We start from the raw sequence: 17,382 nt of genomic DNA on the forward strand, positions 1-17,382 counted from the left end.
CACAAGTTTATTACTTTATAAAGCAGAATCATTTTTGTTTGTCTTGTGTGCCAGTTAGAGTCTATCAAACAGGAAGTGGGATTAAGATTATATCTATCTAGAAATTAGCACTTTTGAAAACAACTCTCACTGAAATTGACAGCATTGGCTTCCAAGTAGCTGACTTTAGTATCAGCCTATAAATCATTTATCAGAATTTAGAATTGAAATAGCAAACTGATAAATGTGAAATAATGTTGTTCGGGCATTTGAATACTGGAATAAAATTTAACATACATCAAGACATGCATGATTTAACATTTATGTTTGCATGTAACAAAACTAGACACAGCACTAAAACCAACCTAAGATATTGCAATTAAATACAATTTGAATCACAACATTCCCTTCAAACTTCTGTATAGTAACATCTTCATTTACACACCTGCCATTGTTATCTAAACAGATAAAAATCTACTGTTCAATAATGATTTAAAGAATTGTTTCCAGTTAGTTCAGGATTAGCTCACTCATTCATTATAGTTTTATGAAGAAGTGTGTGTTTTGGCAGCTGAAATATACTTTGTTCTAAATTGTTTCAGAGAAAAAGTAACTGAACTCCCCTTAAAGAGGGAAAACACCACAGTGGTATAGAACTGGTATTATTTTCATGCTAGGGGAAACATGTTCTTCTCTTCTCTTGTTCCATATTACGCAATACAAATCTCTCTTCAACCCTTATTGTAACTGGAATTGAAATGTTTCGACATTACACTTTCTAGGTGGTGAAAAAGATGATGTTAAAAACAGATATAAATAGGGTCATAATGAAGAACAAAATGTGTAGCATTTCGTTGCAGTTATACTTTGCAAATTAACAAGCAGTATTGACTTCCTTTGAGGTCAATAACAGCATTTATCGATCTGAAAAGTTAATACTGACTGAGGTCAATATTAGATCTCAAGGGTCAACAATTCTGGATACTAGTGCCTATTTTGTATCCATACATAAATGTGACATAGGAAAAAAGAGGGCACATTTAATCTTCAGAGATCTTTTAAAAACACTGGATTTTCATATGATACAAAAATAATAGAAGGTGCAAAAGTCAAAATACTATGTTGGGTCTATTTTCTAACAGTTTTTAAAGGAAGCTTAGTATTACTAAGCCAGAGATATACTTTCTAAACTGCAATTTGGAAACATGTATTTTTATATTTCATATAGGTTCATCATAGAGCCAGGATTGTCTACAGCTCTGTGTTGTATATATTTGGAGATAAACCTGGTTTTACTGCCATGCCTGTTTGTTTGATTTATATCCTCACTTCCTTCCATTATGAAACTCAAGGAAGGGAATATAGGATTCCAAGATGTGTTCCATCCAGGTAGTAAACCTGACTGAATGCTACTTTGCTTCAGCAGAATCAAGTTCCTTTATATCAAACCTTACAACATGAGTGGATAACTTCAGACCTGGGGAATCACATGCAGCCCTTGAGGCATCTCAAGTCCTTCACTGGTCCTGTTCCCTCCAGTTGTGGATGTTTAAAAGCCTCTGGCTTTTGCGTTGCTGGAATGTTGACTACTGTACAAAGAAAGAGTCACATCCATTGCTCTGTCCACTTGCCTCTGGCCCTGCACACCATAGGCATGCAGACCTTGGAGGGCTGCTCATGATGCACTGATTTGCAATTGGTGGTCTGTGGACCCCAGGGGATATGAACAACCCACTCAGGGGGTCTGTGGCACACACTCCGTTTGGGGGGGGGCATGTTCTCACATGACAGCATGGTGCCCAAAAACGCCTGAGATCTTGGCACCCAAAAACATGCATTTTGGGGTGCCATAATGTCTCATGGGTCACGTGACTTGTGCAGGAAGAGGCATATCCTGGTTTTGCGTTGGGACATGTTGGAGGGTACATAACGAAAACCACCACAGAGATATCAACATTTTCAAGAGTAGGGGGTCCATGTCTTGGCTTTTGAGAAACAGGGGGTCTGTAGTATTTAGCTAATTGGGAACCACTGCCATGATGGAAAACACCCCCAACCCTGTCCTAGGTGGTTAAATATGTGGGACAGTTCTTTATTCTCCGGAAAATACCCATAAAATATGCACAGTTTAAAGAAAGATTAACAGTAAGATGTTTACAACTTCAGAAGTTGGAAATATTTGAAAAACCTTCTTTTGGTTTTAATATGCTAAACAAATATTGTGATAGCCATCTTCAAGTGGTAGTTGAAACCACATTAATGGAAGTGGCTGGATCTTAATTTCTTGGTCACCATAGGCGCATGCACGACTTCCCAGAGATTTTCTCACAGAGGTAGGAAAACATGGCACAATATGTGGTCATTGTCATGGACTGAGATTCTTTTTTAATAAGTGGGATTGCACAAATTTATAGTAGACATATAAATGGGTATTGATAGCTAAATATGACCTCCATGCCCAGAAACTGCATGGCAGATTTTGGAAGGAAAGCAAACAGCAGGGGAGGGATATTGCTATCATAACAGAAATTGCAAATTGTACCACATGGCCCCTGGCAAGATCCAGCAGGAATCCATTTTATTCATTCTTTATTGATGTTCTTTCTTGCCTACAAACTTCCCTTGCACTTTCGCAAGTTTAAGAATTAGTGTGGAGATTTGGTGTGAGAGGTTTGATTTTTAAGGGGTATTTTTAGGAGGTGGGAAGAGAGAATAGCCCTGCAGCCCTGTGAAGAAGCTTGTGAAACAAATCCTTCTGTATCACTTTCAGAAAAAAACATGGTTGTACACAGGATGGTATGTGCATGTCTAGATGATGGTTCATTTCAACTATTACTATAAAATCAAATACAATGGTACCTCGGGTTAAGTACTTAATTCGTTCTGGAGGTCCGCTCTTAACCTGAAACTGTTCTTAATCTTAAACCGCGCCGCCGGAGCCCGATTTCTGTTCTTATCCTGAAGCAAAGTTCTTAACCTGAAGCACTATTTCTGGGTTAGTGGAGTGTGTAACCTGAAGCCTATGTAACCCGAGGTACCACTGTATCTGCACTAGATAGACAAGATTATGCCAGGAAAAACAAGGGAGACGTGACCAGAAACACTCTAATATGTTCAATCAAGGCTATATTATTCTCAAACATCAATTTTCTTGTGCAGCTCAGAGACAGGAGGGTTTTTTCATTGTTCTTTATTCATTAGGTACACAAGTAAGTATAACTTGAGATCTTCGAGTCTCCAAATGCAAAAGCATAACAAAGTACAGCACTTGAATAATGATCCACCATGACACAAGAATGCTTTTGAACCAGGCTTCACTTGGAAGAGGATGTGTTCCTATACAAATAATTTTTTAATGCTAAACTTTGTTCTTTTGTGCAAATGGAGGAAAACATTGTTAGCCCAACAGGAAATAGAGGTTAAAGGCTTCAAACATGAAGAACAAAAAAGCAAAATGTATTTCCCCCCACTAACCTAAGCCAGTCAAGTTTTCCACTTGATCTAAGTGGTACACAAAGTCCTAGTCCAACAAGAACTCATGCTGTGAATGTTCTGTGTACTCACCTAAGAAAATACATAAACACCAAGTAAAAGAAGAATTCCTCAATATTAAAAGTCTGACTCAAAAGAAAATCTGAAGCCGATTCCTTTTTTAAAGAAAGTAAAGTGCAATGCAACAGGGTCATGAGTTTGGCATCAGAAAGTAAATTGGAATGTTGTATTCTACTACCTGCTTTGACTGCTCACTATCTTTTTCTGTCATACAAATGCCAAAGAATGGATAAATATGTCCCAAATTTCAATCTCAAAAGTTGGTCAAACCAAATTCAAAATATATTACAAGATGTGCTATGAACGTTTCAAAAAGATAACCATATCTTTCCTCTCTGGTGTACCAAAAGAATTCAGAGTTGTAAATTCAGGCTGGTATTCCAAAAAGTGTATTTTTAAGGATTCAGTTACAGATAGGTAGCCGTGTTGGTCTGCCATAGTCAAAACAAAAAAATTTTTTCCTTCCAGTAGCACCTTAACGACCAACTAAGTTAGTTCTTGGTATGAGCTTTCGTGTGCATGCACACTTCTTCAGATACACTGAAACAGAAGTTGCCAGATCCTTCTATATAGTGAGAAGGTGGGGAGGGGTATTACTCAGAAGGGTGGTGGGAATGGGTGATTGGCAGATAGCTGTCAATCTATCATCACAGCTATCTGCCAATCACCCATTCCCACCACCCTTCTGAGTAATACCCCTCCCCACCTTCTCACTATATAGAAGGATCTGGCAACTTCTGTTTCAGTGTATCTGGAGAAGTGTGCATGCACACGAAAGCTCATACCAAGAACTAACTTAGTTGGTCTTTAAGGTGCTACTGGAAGGAAAAAATTTTTTTGTTTTGTTTAAGGATTCAGTATCAATAATCCTAAGAAAATCCTTTAGATGTTCCAACAGCCAACTTATAGATCAGATATGCCCAAAGTACTCTTGACAGCATTTGCATGTAAGACTAAGCCATACCATAGTGCTATGTTCACAGCAAATTGAGCCTATGCAAAGCCCGGACTTGTTTGGTCCTCCCCTGCCTATCCTGCCCCCAGCCCATGGGGACAGGAAGAATAAACTAGGATTCAGCAGCACTTCAATTGATTTCTGGTTTCTCATCTTGTATCAACCAGGATCATGGTTGAAAATGATGACAACCCAGGAACTGGCTAAAGTAAAATAAGCTGAAAATGCAGCTGCCTTTTCCTCCTCCTTATTACAGCTGCATGGGAGGAGAGTATACAAACCTGAGCCTTGTGCACATAAAGTTAAAACATGACTAGTGTTCTGTGCAAATGTGCCCATTGTATCACACATTTTAAACTATTGCAATAGAGAGCTACTATTATCAAATAAAACTTTTAAAAGTTGACTTTTTAAGTCTGATGATTGCAATGTTTTTCCTTGCTATTTCAAATTATTTCTTAGGATATTTTCTCCATGGAGGAATATGCATGACAAGCATTTAGTAATCCAAAATGTAATAATTAAATTCCTTTGCTGAAGTCCAGACATATATGAGTGCTTGAGGGGCAAGTTTGGTGTGTATTTGCAGAAGAAAATGTGTGTTAAAACAGTTGCGGAAACTGTTAGCCCAAGAGGAAGTTGTAAGGTTGTTTGCATAACCGAAGTATCCCACCTCTCCTTGCCACTGCAACCCCCTGAACTTTCCCCAAATATCCAGATACGCTTTTGGAGACATTCCAGAAAACTGCAGGTAGTGAGCGGGAACAATTGCCAAAAATAATTGGAGGCACCTCTGTGAGTGGAGCAATGTTTTCCCACTCTCACAAGCTTAACGCTTCTTAAAATACCCCCACTTTGCCATAAGCAAAGGAGAAGGAAAAATAGAGATTCCAAAGGAACAAAAATATGAGCCAATGCCTACTAACTAAAACACTGAAGATGCTCCCTTCTCAAAAAATAGAAGTAAAGCTAAAACTCTTATTCATCTGTGGGCTGGTTAAGGCCATGTTGCGTCAAGCAAATGTTATCCCACACTTTCTAATGCATTTCTCTGTCACTTTCCTTACTGCTAAATACCAGCTCTTTGGAGGAAGCAGAGTTGTTGCACAAGGTCTCCCAACCAACTGTAATTGTACAATCCAGAGTTTGCCAGTACAGACAGTCCTTGTGTTACGTGAGAGTTCTGTTCCAGAGCCCAGCGCATGTTGGTGGAATGCGCATAAGCCTGCACTGTCTCTATTCTGCTCCCTTTCATGACGTCTTTATGATGTTTTGGGACTAGTTCTGGGTTCGGCGCCATATGCGTGTGCACAATTGTGTGTCATTCAGACATGCCTAAATTGGTCATTGCCTGCAATGTGATCCCACTTGAAAATTTTGACAGTCTGTAAGTGCCCATAGATCAATAAGTAAAAGAAACTCGTAGCATAATCCCATTTGTAACTACTCAAAAGTGAGTCTTATTGAGCTCAATAGGGTTTCTCCCAGTTAAGTAAATGAATAGAGGATAGCAGTCTAAATTGCCCCTACCAAATAGGCTGGTTTTTTTTTAAATAAAAAAATGAAACAGTGTTATTCTACTTTTCTTATTATATGAGAAGGCAAAAAAAGAGAAAGGTATCACTTATACCCCTCTCATATTGTGCTGCTATGGATTAAAAGGAAGCTGACAAATGCCATCTAGAACTTGACAATATGCATTTCTGAAACAAACCGGCTTTAAAATAAAACAGTAGCAGAGAAACATGGGTACGAACAGTAAATATCTAACCTAGAATGGGAAATAGAACATTTTAAAAAAACTGACAGTGTCTGGCAGCTGCCTAACAACTGTTCTCCATGCAAAAAATTTGGATTAAGATTTTAGCAGAGATATCCCTTCTTTGGCATATCAAAGAAATACCCAAGGAAGAAATATCAGAATGTACCCCAATCTCAGAGGTCCCGTTTCACTAATGAAATGCTTCCTATATAGTATTCACACATGCATGCATGAATAATTCATTACAGATGAATCAAACAGGAATTAAGTGCAAATATAGGAGCAGCTTCCAAGCACTAGGCAATTGAAATATGGGCCCAGATTTTCAATACCCAAATTGTGTTGCAGTGTGTTAAGCTGAACAGGAAGTATATGGAAGTTTAAGCGGCCTTAGCAACCTTCTGAAAATGCAGGCTTAGATATGTAACTACTATTAGAATGCCATAATGTTTGAGTCCTCATTAGCAAACACTATGAAAGTCAACACAATATGAACAGCTTGCAAAATGGCTTGGTTCACCCTTCCCTGTGTTAATAATATCTTTCACCAAGCTTCCCAATTAAGTCCCACTTAAAAAGGGTATAGCTAAGTACTGGGGATTTCTTTCCAAATTTTATATTTAGTTAATGGTATTGTTTAAATATTACTACATTACTAATGACATACACTGACCAGTTATAGACAGTGCATTAAAAAATTGCCTTTCCTCTGCTCCAACAGCTTATCAGTAGGACACACAGGCTATAACAAGGGTTGTCCATCTTTAGGGCCTGTGAGCACACTTGGATTTTTCAGAGCATGCTGTGGGCACTTCTCTACTCCCTCAGAATCAGAAGCCATATGCATAAATACTTAAACTTAAAGAAACATAATTGCCCATGTGTTGTTGCTTTGGTGTTCTCTAATGTTGGCATGAGAGGGGTGGGCCTTCACTGGGAAAGAACCTTAACATTCAAAGCTCAAACCCTATTGTACCACAAGAAATGTTAGCTTGTAATGGAGCTAACTAACGCAAGAGGCATTTCCTTAATATTTCAAATAATGAGCTGTCTCATACAGAGGCTTCCACAGACATACTGCTATTTATACATGATAACTAAGTACCGCTTTTTGAACTAACCTCACAAAGCAGCTTACATTAAAAATATATATTAAAACTATATAATAAAACAGCAAAGACAAGCCCAAAATGGGTGTGCTGAGACTTGTCTCAAGAGGGTTCTTGAGAAGCCCTGTGGTGGCAGTCGAGGGAGGAAAGGCCACCTCAGTTGGAATACTGGGAGTGAAATAGTGAACAGCTCACCAAGTTGCTTTGCCTTTTCCTTCTCTTCCCACTCCACATAGGGCAAAGACAGTCCTTTTGTTACCCCCTCTGGCAGGATTTGAGGATGGGAGAGGCCACCTCTGCTGGAATACTAGGAACCAGATTGTGGGCTGCTCATCCATTCTTACTAAGAAAAATTCCAGCAGTAACCAGAAACGATCTATTCTACAGCGGTCCTATTGATATTAATAAGTGCAACAAACAAGCTTTGACAAAGCTTCAGCTGCTTTACTTTCCAAATCTTAGTACAGCTATAATCCTTATAGCAAAATCCCAAGCATGTTTACCTGGAAGTAGGTCCCATTCTGTTCATTGAAACCCAACCCCTTACAAGGGTGTTTAGGACTGCAGCCTTAATCTGTGGAGGTTAATGTGTTGAGGATCTTGCCTTAAGAACATAGCCAGCTGTGGATGTTTGAACTTGCTGACCTTTGCATCCTTTTATCATCGAGGTTTTCTATTAAAACATGATAATGCAACAGACATCTTGAGATGCCTATTTCTACTGGAATCTGTGCACACGGAAACAATGCTCCCATCACAGACAAAGAATGCTCTGGCACTTCAGAGACTAATTGGTTTCTTGTGTTATGAGATTTTGTAGGTAGAAGTCATGCATTGTTGATTTTTTTAAATAAAAAAATACATATAATGCTATGCGGAATTAGCAAACATTAACTAAGAATTTGCCATGGGAGAGCACCATTCTGCATATCAGTGCAGTTTACAAATCCGGCATGAAAACGGTTTTCTGAAACCTGGATGCCTTTACAGTGCATTTAGACAAATACATGAAGGGTAAGGCTAGCAATATCTGCTAATCCTGATGACTATGTTCTATTTCTGCTGTTGTACCCAGTATGCTTCTGAATAGCAGCTCCTGGAAACCGCAGGGAGGGAGAATGCTGATGAATTCAGATTTTGCTTAAGGTTTTTCCATGGGCATCACTGTGGTTGGAGAAAAGGTTCCTGCGGCAAGTTCCAAATATCTCATAAGCCTGCTCTGCAGTAACTCAGAGCAGGGCTGTTAGTGCGGCCATTCTGCTATGCGGAGTAGCATTCCTGTTGAGATATGGCAGGCACACATTACCTTCACTTTCTGGATGCAATCAACAGCATATTGGTTCCAATACACTTTCCCAGCTAGTTAAATAAAGGTAAAGGTACCCCTGCCCGTACGGGCCAGTCGTGTCCGACTCTAGGGTTGCGTGCTCATCTCGCTCTAGAGGCCATGAGCCGGCGCCGTCCGAAGACACTTCCGGGTCACGTGGCCAGCGTGACGAAGCTGCAGCTTGCGAGCCAGCACCAGCGCCGCACACGGAAATGCCGTTTACCTTCCCTCTATAAAGCAGTACCTATTTATCTACTTGCACTTAAGAGTGCTTTCAAACTGTTAGGTGGGCAGGAGCTGGGACCGAACGACGGGAGCTCACTCCGCTGCGGGGATTCAAACCGCCGACCATACGATCAGCAAGTCCTAGGCACTGAGGTTTTACCCACATGTCTTTGCAATAAGTGTCTGTTGTTTTACTTATGTTTCGGCTGCTTATTTAACAATGTATCCAATGGTTGTCAAACTTCAGGCCTGATAGTTTTATAATGCTAAGAACTTAGCAGCATTCTGGATCAGGCCAAAGACCCATCTGTTTCAGCTTCCTGTTCTCACAGTGGCCAACCACATGGGCACTGAAGCCAAAAGAAGAACCTGAGATCAACAGCACTCATCTCACTTGCGATTACTAGCAACTGGTTTTCAGAGGCGTACTGCCTCTGACAGTGGAGGCAAGAACATAGCTACCACGACTAGTAGCCACTGATAGCCTTACCCTTCATGAATTTGCCCAATCATCTTTTAAAGCCACCCAGGTTGATGGCCATCACTGCCTGTTGTAGCAGTGAATTCCACAGTGCTGTCTGAAGTGGTGCATTCTTTTGTTTGTCCTGAATTTATCTTTTCTGAGGTGAGGAAAACAGAACTATACACAGTATTTCAAGTCTGGTAGCACCATAAATTTGTCTTTGGTGAGGTGTCAAAAGTTTTTTTGAAAGTCCAAGTGCTTTAACTAGAGGAATGGTGAATTTTGCAATGCAGAGACTCACGTTGACTAAAATCTGGCTACTGAAAGTGTTATGAACATATGTCATACCATAATCCAGAAGGAATGCATATGCATCTGGTATGTGGTACAGCCATCTGCTACCACCAAGCGATCTGTCACATCCACCACTGGTTAAGAAGCAGCACTGCCATTGGTGCCGATTTTGGGCAACAGCGCACCAATTTGGGGAAAGATCTCACTCAAAATGGAAGCGATCTTGCCCAAAATCGGCACCACTGGTAGTGGCACAGACAGCGTGACTGGCAGGGCAGGCATGGCCCCAACAGACTTTTCACCTGGCAGGCTATTACCACTTGAAGCAGTGGCCTCACCCTGCCTAACGTTGGGCCAGCTCTGGATACAGGTATGGTAGACACTGGAAGCAAGTTTACACATGGGGGAGGTGAAAGAAAGCACTTTAAGTTATCAGAGACCCTTTGTAATTTCCTATGAAAAAGTGAGAAGGAAACAGGTTGTATTGTTGTCAAAGTACACAGTAATTTTGCACCAAGTCTGTAATGAAAAGGCACCACAGTTAATGCTGATCTCTAAAGTGTTATATAAGCCTCTCTGGGATGGTATAACACCAGGTGTGTTCAACATGTCTGGCAGGTGCTATAAGTCTCTGTTCACTTTGTTAGAGCTTGCTTGCCTGGTCATAGCTTGAAGATTTGAATAAAAGTTAAGTTGGTCTCTTTGTATCCCAGCATTTGCTTCACGTTTAAGTACATAATACATGAAATGCTGCAAGACTTTGGGTAAACTTTTCCATATAAAGATATTGGAAATTTGACAGCTGTGTTTCCTCTGAAACATAAAATACATGTTCACAAGTACTGACTGAGTTATCAATAATAATCAAACTTTTCAGGGCTGAACTCTTTTCCTATTCATTTGCTACAGTTTCTAAGTAGTTCCATTGCAGAAAAGCAGCAGAATGATGACCGGGGAAACTGGTTATGCAAAAGGTTGAACAGGGAACCTTATAAAATTCAGAGGCTGTCTTTAGCTAATATAAATTATAAATTTATTAAAATGTTAATTTTAGGTACACAACTAAAAGCAAAAGGAGCAAAACAACTGGAGTCTACAGTGTGTGTTACCAATCATTGCGGGTGGGTAAACTGACTACATGTAACTGCATATTAAGACAAATGTAGAATTTAGACAAAGTATTCCATCCCTTTTCAGATGTATACTTTTAAACCTCAGGAACTGTTTTCAGTAGATGTCATGCCTTTTAACTTGAAAAAAGATAAGCGCAAATAAGCTCCCAATTGTCTCCCCAATATGTAAACCACATCTCGGGCTGCTGTCTCTGCTTCCCCTTTGAAGTTTCCCTGAAATGTCATGTGTTGTGAAGACTGCTGTGCATAAGCAAGACAATTTGCTCACTCTCAGAATTCTTACCAGTTTCCACTGCTATTTGGTATCCAGCCTCTAGTCTCCGAGATGACCTTTCCAGCCTCTCTGTGTTATCGAGCAGATGCGCCCTCTGAAAAAGAAAACGGGAATGAAAAATCAGGCATCCGTCGACAGTATTTCCCCCCCCCCCAACTACACATACAGTATCTTCTCTCTATTTTTACTTTTACAGTAAAGAAATAGCTCAAGAAAAGCACTTTAGGAAGCTGGATATGTGATCATTCAAATTATTTATACCTAGCATTTGGATAATACAAAGTAACTCTTTCATTGATATTATACGCCCAATCAATGACAATAATATGGAGAACATTTAAGAGGTATTTTAATACATGGATGCTCTAATTTTGCCATAAGCAAGCACAGTTGTTTCCCTAGAACAATTTATTAGGGCACATCCCAGGTTTTGCAGGTGGTAAATGTTAATACTTTTATTTTTAGCAGCATATGGTATTATGCTAAAAGTGCTATATAAAGATATAATTCTGTCACATTCATTTGAAGACTAGGACCAAAATATTGATGCAATACAGATCCAAGATTTTAAGTAGAATACTACACAGTGTATAAGCACACATTTCAACACACTAAGTTTAAAGAAATATATTGTACTGCATAATTATGTCACCATGACCTGTGATAAGAACTGGGGGGGAAATCATTTGTACTGATTTTCCTTCTGCACGTTGATCTCTTCAAATTACTTTTGAAATACTGAACTTATACTTCTAATCAAGCTGTCAAAATACAGAAACTAAACACAAGCACACATGTTCCCACCGCCTCCTTTTCACCCTGAAAAACAACCCAGTTTGGATGCATGTCAAAAAACAACTCCTGGAACTTTGTCTTGTTGACAGATGTCATTTAAAAATTGAAGAAATGCTTTCTAATAATAATATTAAAAAGTAGGTGCCATCCATATTATCTGAGTGGCTGTCTGCCGAAATGATCTACCTTGCTCTAATGAGCCCCTATGGATCTTGGGAGATGCAAGCTGTATTGACATGCACACTTAAGCTAATACACCTAGACCAGTGCCTCCAAGCTCTAGCAGCCAGGGATGCTGACAGAATATCTCGCTTCTATCTTCAAAGAAAGGAAGTGATTAGTATGTTATCATTACCATTCAAAACGTGATTTCCCTATTCCCTCCCGGCACAGGTGACACATCTCTGAGATGCGGCCAGACGATGGAGGCAGCTAAAGCCACATCAAAGCTTTCCTTGAATTTTTTTTTTTTTTTTTTTTAGAAATCATTAAAACAATGCATTTAGATCAGCACAGATAGAACCCAATGTGAAGGTCAGGAAAGCTGCAATAACAGTCTATAATAATTAATAGAGTCGTCTAATACACAGTGAATAGGTTAAGAGTAAAATGCAAAAAAAATAAAAATCCTTCTATATTTGGAAGGGGAGGGGGGAACAGTCATGGCACAAAGGGAAGAGCAGAAAGAATTAAAAAAATTAACGTTCTATAATGTAAGTTACAGGACGTATGTGATAAGACCAAGGAACAATTTTAAATCATTAGCACTAGTTATTAAATAATTTAAAAGAAAAAGAACATTTCATAATGACAGAATCCCTATATTTTAGAACAATAGAAGTATAAAAACTTCTTTCAAAGCAAGTCAAATAACATTTCTTATATAAGAAAATAATATTGTATATAGAAAAAATATTCAGATTAAGCTGACCATCTCAGCTTGCACAAAATGTTGAATCTTATTGGCCTAATAAAAAGTTGGACATCTTTCTTTCATTAGAACCAATAAGAAGATTGCTGGGTCAGCGGGGGTGGGAGTATGGTGGAGAAGAGAACAAAAAAAAAAAACAGAAAACAAAAACTCCACTACTCCTGTGACTTTAAAATCATGCATTTTGTAGACACAGATCTTATGGACTCAGCGCAAATAATCATACCATTAAAAAGCCAGTTCAGTCACACAGAAATCACTTTAAAATGTTTTAAAACTAAAAATTGTTTTTATTTTTTTTTTAAATTGCCCAAGACTACACAAGCACAACCACTAAATGGCATCTGTCATTACTAAGATCACAATTGACAAAATTGAATTTAAAAACCACCACAGAACATTCAAAGTTCAGGTTAGCTTTCCTGCTAGCAATCAGATGCCCTGCTTTTCCAGAGCACAGCACGGAAGGATTTCATTAGACTATGCTGTTTCGTACTACTGATTTCAGGTCCTTTTCACTCAAGTCATTCTACAGTAAACCTCCTTCCCCCCCTATAAGTGGTTGTGTTATTTACTTTTCCGTTTCGGAGAAATATTGTTCCTTCGGTCACGAAAAGCAATGACCTAACATCAGCGGCTGGTGCTTTCAACACTTCCACTACACCCCCCCTGCCAAATTCATTTCCCCACCCTATCCCCCTGCCTTTTGTATATGAAGTAGTGCGAGGTGACTCAGGCTGTCTTTTAGCTTCACAAAGAGCTTCTCCATGGAGTTACAGATGGAAGTTTTGCAAAGTGGCACGCTACAGCTAGAGATTTAGTCCTTCCATGTGGGCTGGATTCAAACTGAGATCTCAGAAACGAAAAGAAAACAGAGCAGCACAGCCTCCATAGAATTCTGCCTAAGACATCTGTGCTGGAACACAGCTTTGTAATGAGAGGAACTGTACATTTTATTAACAAACAGTATGGGAAAAATCACAATTGCTTTTAAGATCATACCTCCTTAGGAGAACTGTAATTGGGAAAGCCTTGATGTTTTACTATTTGACTAGTTTAGAACCTTGGTGAATCACTGCAATAGCCATCATTTGGGCTTTAATGTGCATTTTATACTCTATATAAAACACCACTCCTTTTACAGCTTATCCTACAGCTAATATGGGAACGAGAAATTGCAGTAGTGAAGCTTGCACTGCATTTCCCATTCTACTCTTTGATCTTGACTTCCACTCCCTTTATTAGCTATGCATTTAATATGCTCCCCAAAATATTATGTAGCAAGAAAATGACAAAATGATAGGACTTACAAAGTGAGCCAACAGCAAGGAAATACAATCCAGAATACATGTAATTGACAGGCATTTTTTAAAACTGACAAAAAAGTAGTCCAGGTATTCAGTAAAAGCCACTTTCCCCCCTTGAGTCTGCTAAAAATTAAAATGCATTATTGTCTATATCTAATTAACCACTTTAATTATAAGATCTATTAATAAACCTTGATTTTCCCTTTACAATTAGCCTTGTCACATATATTTCCATGATTGCTTTATATTACAACTTATAATTATATATTATAAAAATTATGCATACAAAGCTAAACTTTTTCCTGAGTATGTATTTATAGAATGTATGTCTTCTATGAAAGTTGAACCCTAGTCTGAAATGGCCAGGTAAGAAATCATGACATTCATATGCTTGTTTACCATGTTAAGTGTTTTTTTAAAAAATAAAACTGTACAATTACTATGGTCTATGGACTATTCCAGAGCTGAAATAAAACCCAAGTATATGATTTAAGTATCCATATATTTCCTATTACCATACCTCTCCCTTCTCTGCCTTTGCTATCTTTTTCCTTCCTTCCATTCTCTCTCCATGAAAATTTTAACTGTTAGTTCCTCGGGGCAGAAGCCTGTCTTTTGCTTATGTTATTCTGCAAAGCACTATGTACACTGATGATGCTACATTAATAAGAAGAAGTTAGAAAAGAACGCAAGGACATGCTTGTTTGGCTGCATTTTATAGTGATACTTTCGTCATCACATCAAACCTTTATGCTGCAAGTTGTATAGCAATCAGGAATGAAAAGTGAATGATTGATCAAATAATCTTAATCTAATAAGAAAATCTTTAGACCAAGAATTCCCCTGAATTTTGCTTGCGTTACATTAGCTTGCGTTCTCTCCAAGTATGAGCATCAGCACTTGAAAGTGCCCCTTGCTTCTGACCTCTTTTGAATTAAACACATTTAGATTGTATCAACAGTGTCATCCACCAACCGCAAGACTAAACAAGCAGAGTTTGCTGTGTTCACTCTTTCGCTGCTAGGAAATCTGAGGTGTCACTACACAGCCACCTAAGAAAACTGGTTCCCTAGCAACGTTTACTATACCAAACCTCTAAGAGAAAGTAATTTGATTTTTTAAAACAAAAATAATAGTGTAAGCATTTGCTGTACTATAAAATAAGACTGAGGGGGAACCTTAAAAAAATATATGCTAGTGGCTGTCAGGAAATGACCATCAGGTGCTTTTCATATCTGCTTAGACGTATTGCTGCCACTTCAGGTCATTTCATAGGGTGCAAGCAAAAGGAACTCTGATCTGCATTCTCTACAGCATATGCACAAATAAATAATAAATACTGAGACACGACTGAGTGTACATCTACCTGGCTTCTATTTTCAACATGCATGCAGTATTTTCATACTGTTTGGTATGCCGGCAGGTATACATACTGCTGTATTGCTGCTATCTGCTTCAAGCAGAGATTTCCCCCCACCCCTAACACTGTACCTTCTATAGTAATGCTGGGATATAAAGGTATTTACTCCATCAAAGATTGTGTGATGCAGATATCATTACAGGATCTGATTAGATCATGGTATTCTAATAGAGATCAAATAGTAGTTTTCCTTCTTTTTTCCAGTGTCTATAAATTATCCCCTTTCTCTGTGCTATCAAAGAATGTTAATTTTAAAGGTTTGATCTAGGGATTCCCATGTAAGTGTATAGTTATTATAGGAGGAAAAAGAAAAGAAAGAAAGAAAGAAAGAAAGAAAGAAAGAAAAAGAAAGAAAGAGAGTGCTGGAACATTTTTAAGCAGTGTAATCAATATCTTTTGCTTTGTACTTATTTCCCTGTAACAATGACCAAAAAGATCTACTTCAGATTTGGAAAACCAGCTTTAAAGGAAAAGCTAGACAACAAAAAGCAAGGAAGTACTCACCTCTTCACGTAATTTTATCAACTGCAACATGAACGCACAAAAAAAGATAAAAAGGAAAGAAATGGCAGGAAAGAAAGATCAGTTGTGTGACAGGATACAGAATTAACATTGACAATTTATCTGTTTACATGTTTAGCATTTAAAAATCACAGACAAACACATTAAAAGAACCTAAACATAGACTACATGCAGAGTTTTTTGAACGAATAAAGATCACTTTCTCACACTGTCACATTAAACAAAGAGAATAGTGTGAAATTCTCTTTTAAACCACATCTAAGACACCATCATGAAATAAAGGGGAATGACTTCATAGAAGTCTATAATATAAAGGGGGAAAACAAGTTTACTATTCCTCTCTTCTAAGATAGTACAGTTGAAGTGATTTTGTATATACAAGTTTTCAGAATGTTTTTCTATTTTTTAGTACTGACACCTGCCTTCTTATTTCTCTCATATATTATCTTGATCAGAATAACTATAGTAAGTGGCTACTGAGGCATCAGTTAGATTGTGTATATCTTGCAAATGCCTGCTCTACTTTAACACAGCTACTTTTAAAAATAATAATATGCCTATGCAATTTAGTATAGCATATTATTACTTATGTTAAAAATGAATGAATGAACAAATTAACTAATGTAATGGTACAGAATTACTGTACATAACATAATTTTGACTACACTATCTTTTACAGAATTTATCTCCCAAAGTTATTATCACTGCTAACCCTCCCCCCTTTTAGTTGCCTACTTTTACTAAAACTACAGTAGCAGGGATCCTTTCAACTGATCTAGTCAGTTATACTTCCAAATATTCTTCATTTAGAACATTAGCCAGTTGTGCTGGGGTACAAAGAAGCACACCTATTCATTTGCCACAAATACAGAAGGAATGATGGCTTGCTACTAAACAAGGGTGAATATTCTCTCATTGTGGCTACCTTATTTTGGCAATTAAGGTGGCCACTTTTGCACTGACCACACCAATTTATGCCCTAATTTTAAACAGATAACCTTTTTTTCTACAGTCAGGAAGTTTCCAATTAAAGAAGAAACGGAAGATGCCCCCTTAGGTGTCACTCTAAAACTAAAAGATGTACCGCTGCCAAACAAAACAAGAGATGGTGCTTCTGATCACTAGGAAAGCAAGCTGCTGCAGTTAATAGCTCTTTAGAAAAGAAGCTTTCCAAGGATCTGCTATCAAGTAAACACACAGGCATTCTCCATCCCCATCCCACCTGCCCTAAAATTTAAAGCCCTTTGCTAGGAATCACTCTTTCATTTGCTTTCTTGCTTCCCCCTCATTTCTCGCAGCACTATTCCCACCCACCCCCCACACCCTTGAGGTCA

At 38.4% G+C, this 17,382-nt stretch overlaps 1 protein-coding gene across 4 annotated transcripts in view; it reads right to left on the bottom strand.

The window, feature by feature from the left end:
• Nucleotides 1–17,382, bottom strand: part of VTI1A (vesicle transport through interaction with t-SNAREs 1A) — a 245,212-nt gene that overhangs the window by 179,192 nt on the left and 48,638 nt on the right. For 2 of the 4 annotated variants that reach the window (XM_053389206.1, XM_053389208.1), the window contains exons 5-6: nucleotides 16,031–16,051; nucleotides 11,083–11,167 (exon numbers count right to left, since the gene is read on the bottom strand). In XM_053389206.1, the coding sequence (XP_053245181.1) occupies nucleotides 11,083–11,167; nucleotides 16,031–16,051 (106 nt within the window). The remainder of the gene's footprint in view (nucleotides 1–11,082; nucleotides 11,168–16,030; nucleotides 16,052–17,382) is intronic. The other 2 variants (XM_053389207.1, XM_053389209.1) reach the window with 1 other exon arrangement.

Source organism: Podarcis raffonei, chromosome 5 (assembly GCF_027172205.1).
Source record: "Podarcis raffonei isolate rPodRaf1 chromosome 5, rPodRaf1.pri, whole genome shotgun sequence".
Lineage (NCBI taxonomy): Eukaryota > Metazoa > Chordata > Lepidosauria > Squamata > Lacertidae > Podarcis > Podarcis raffonei.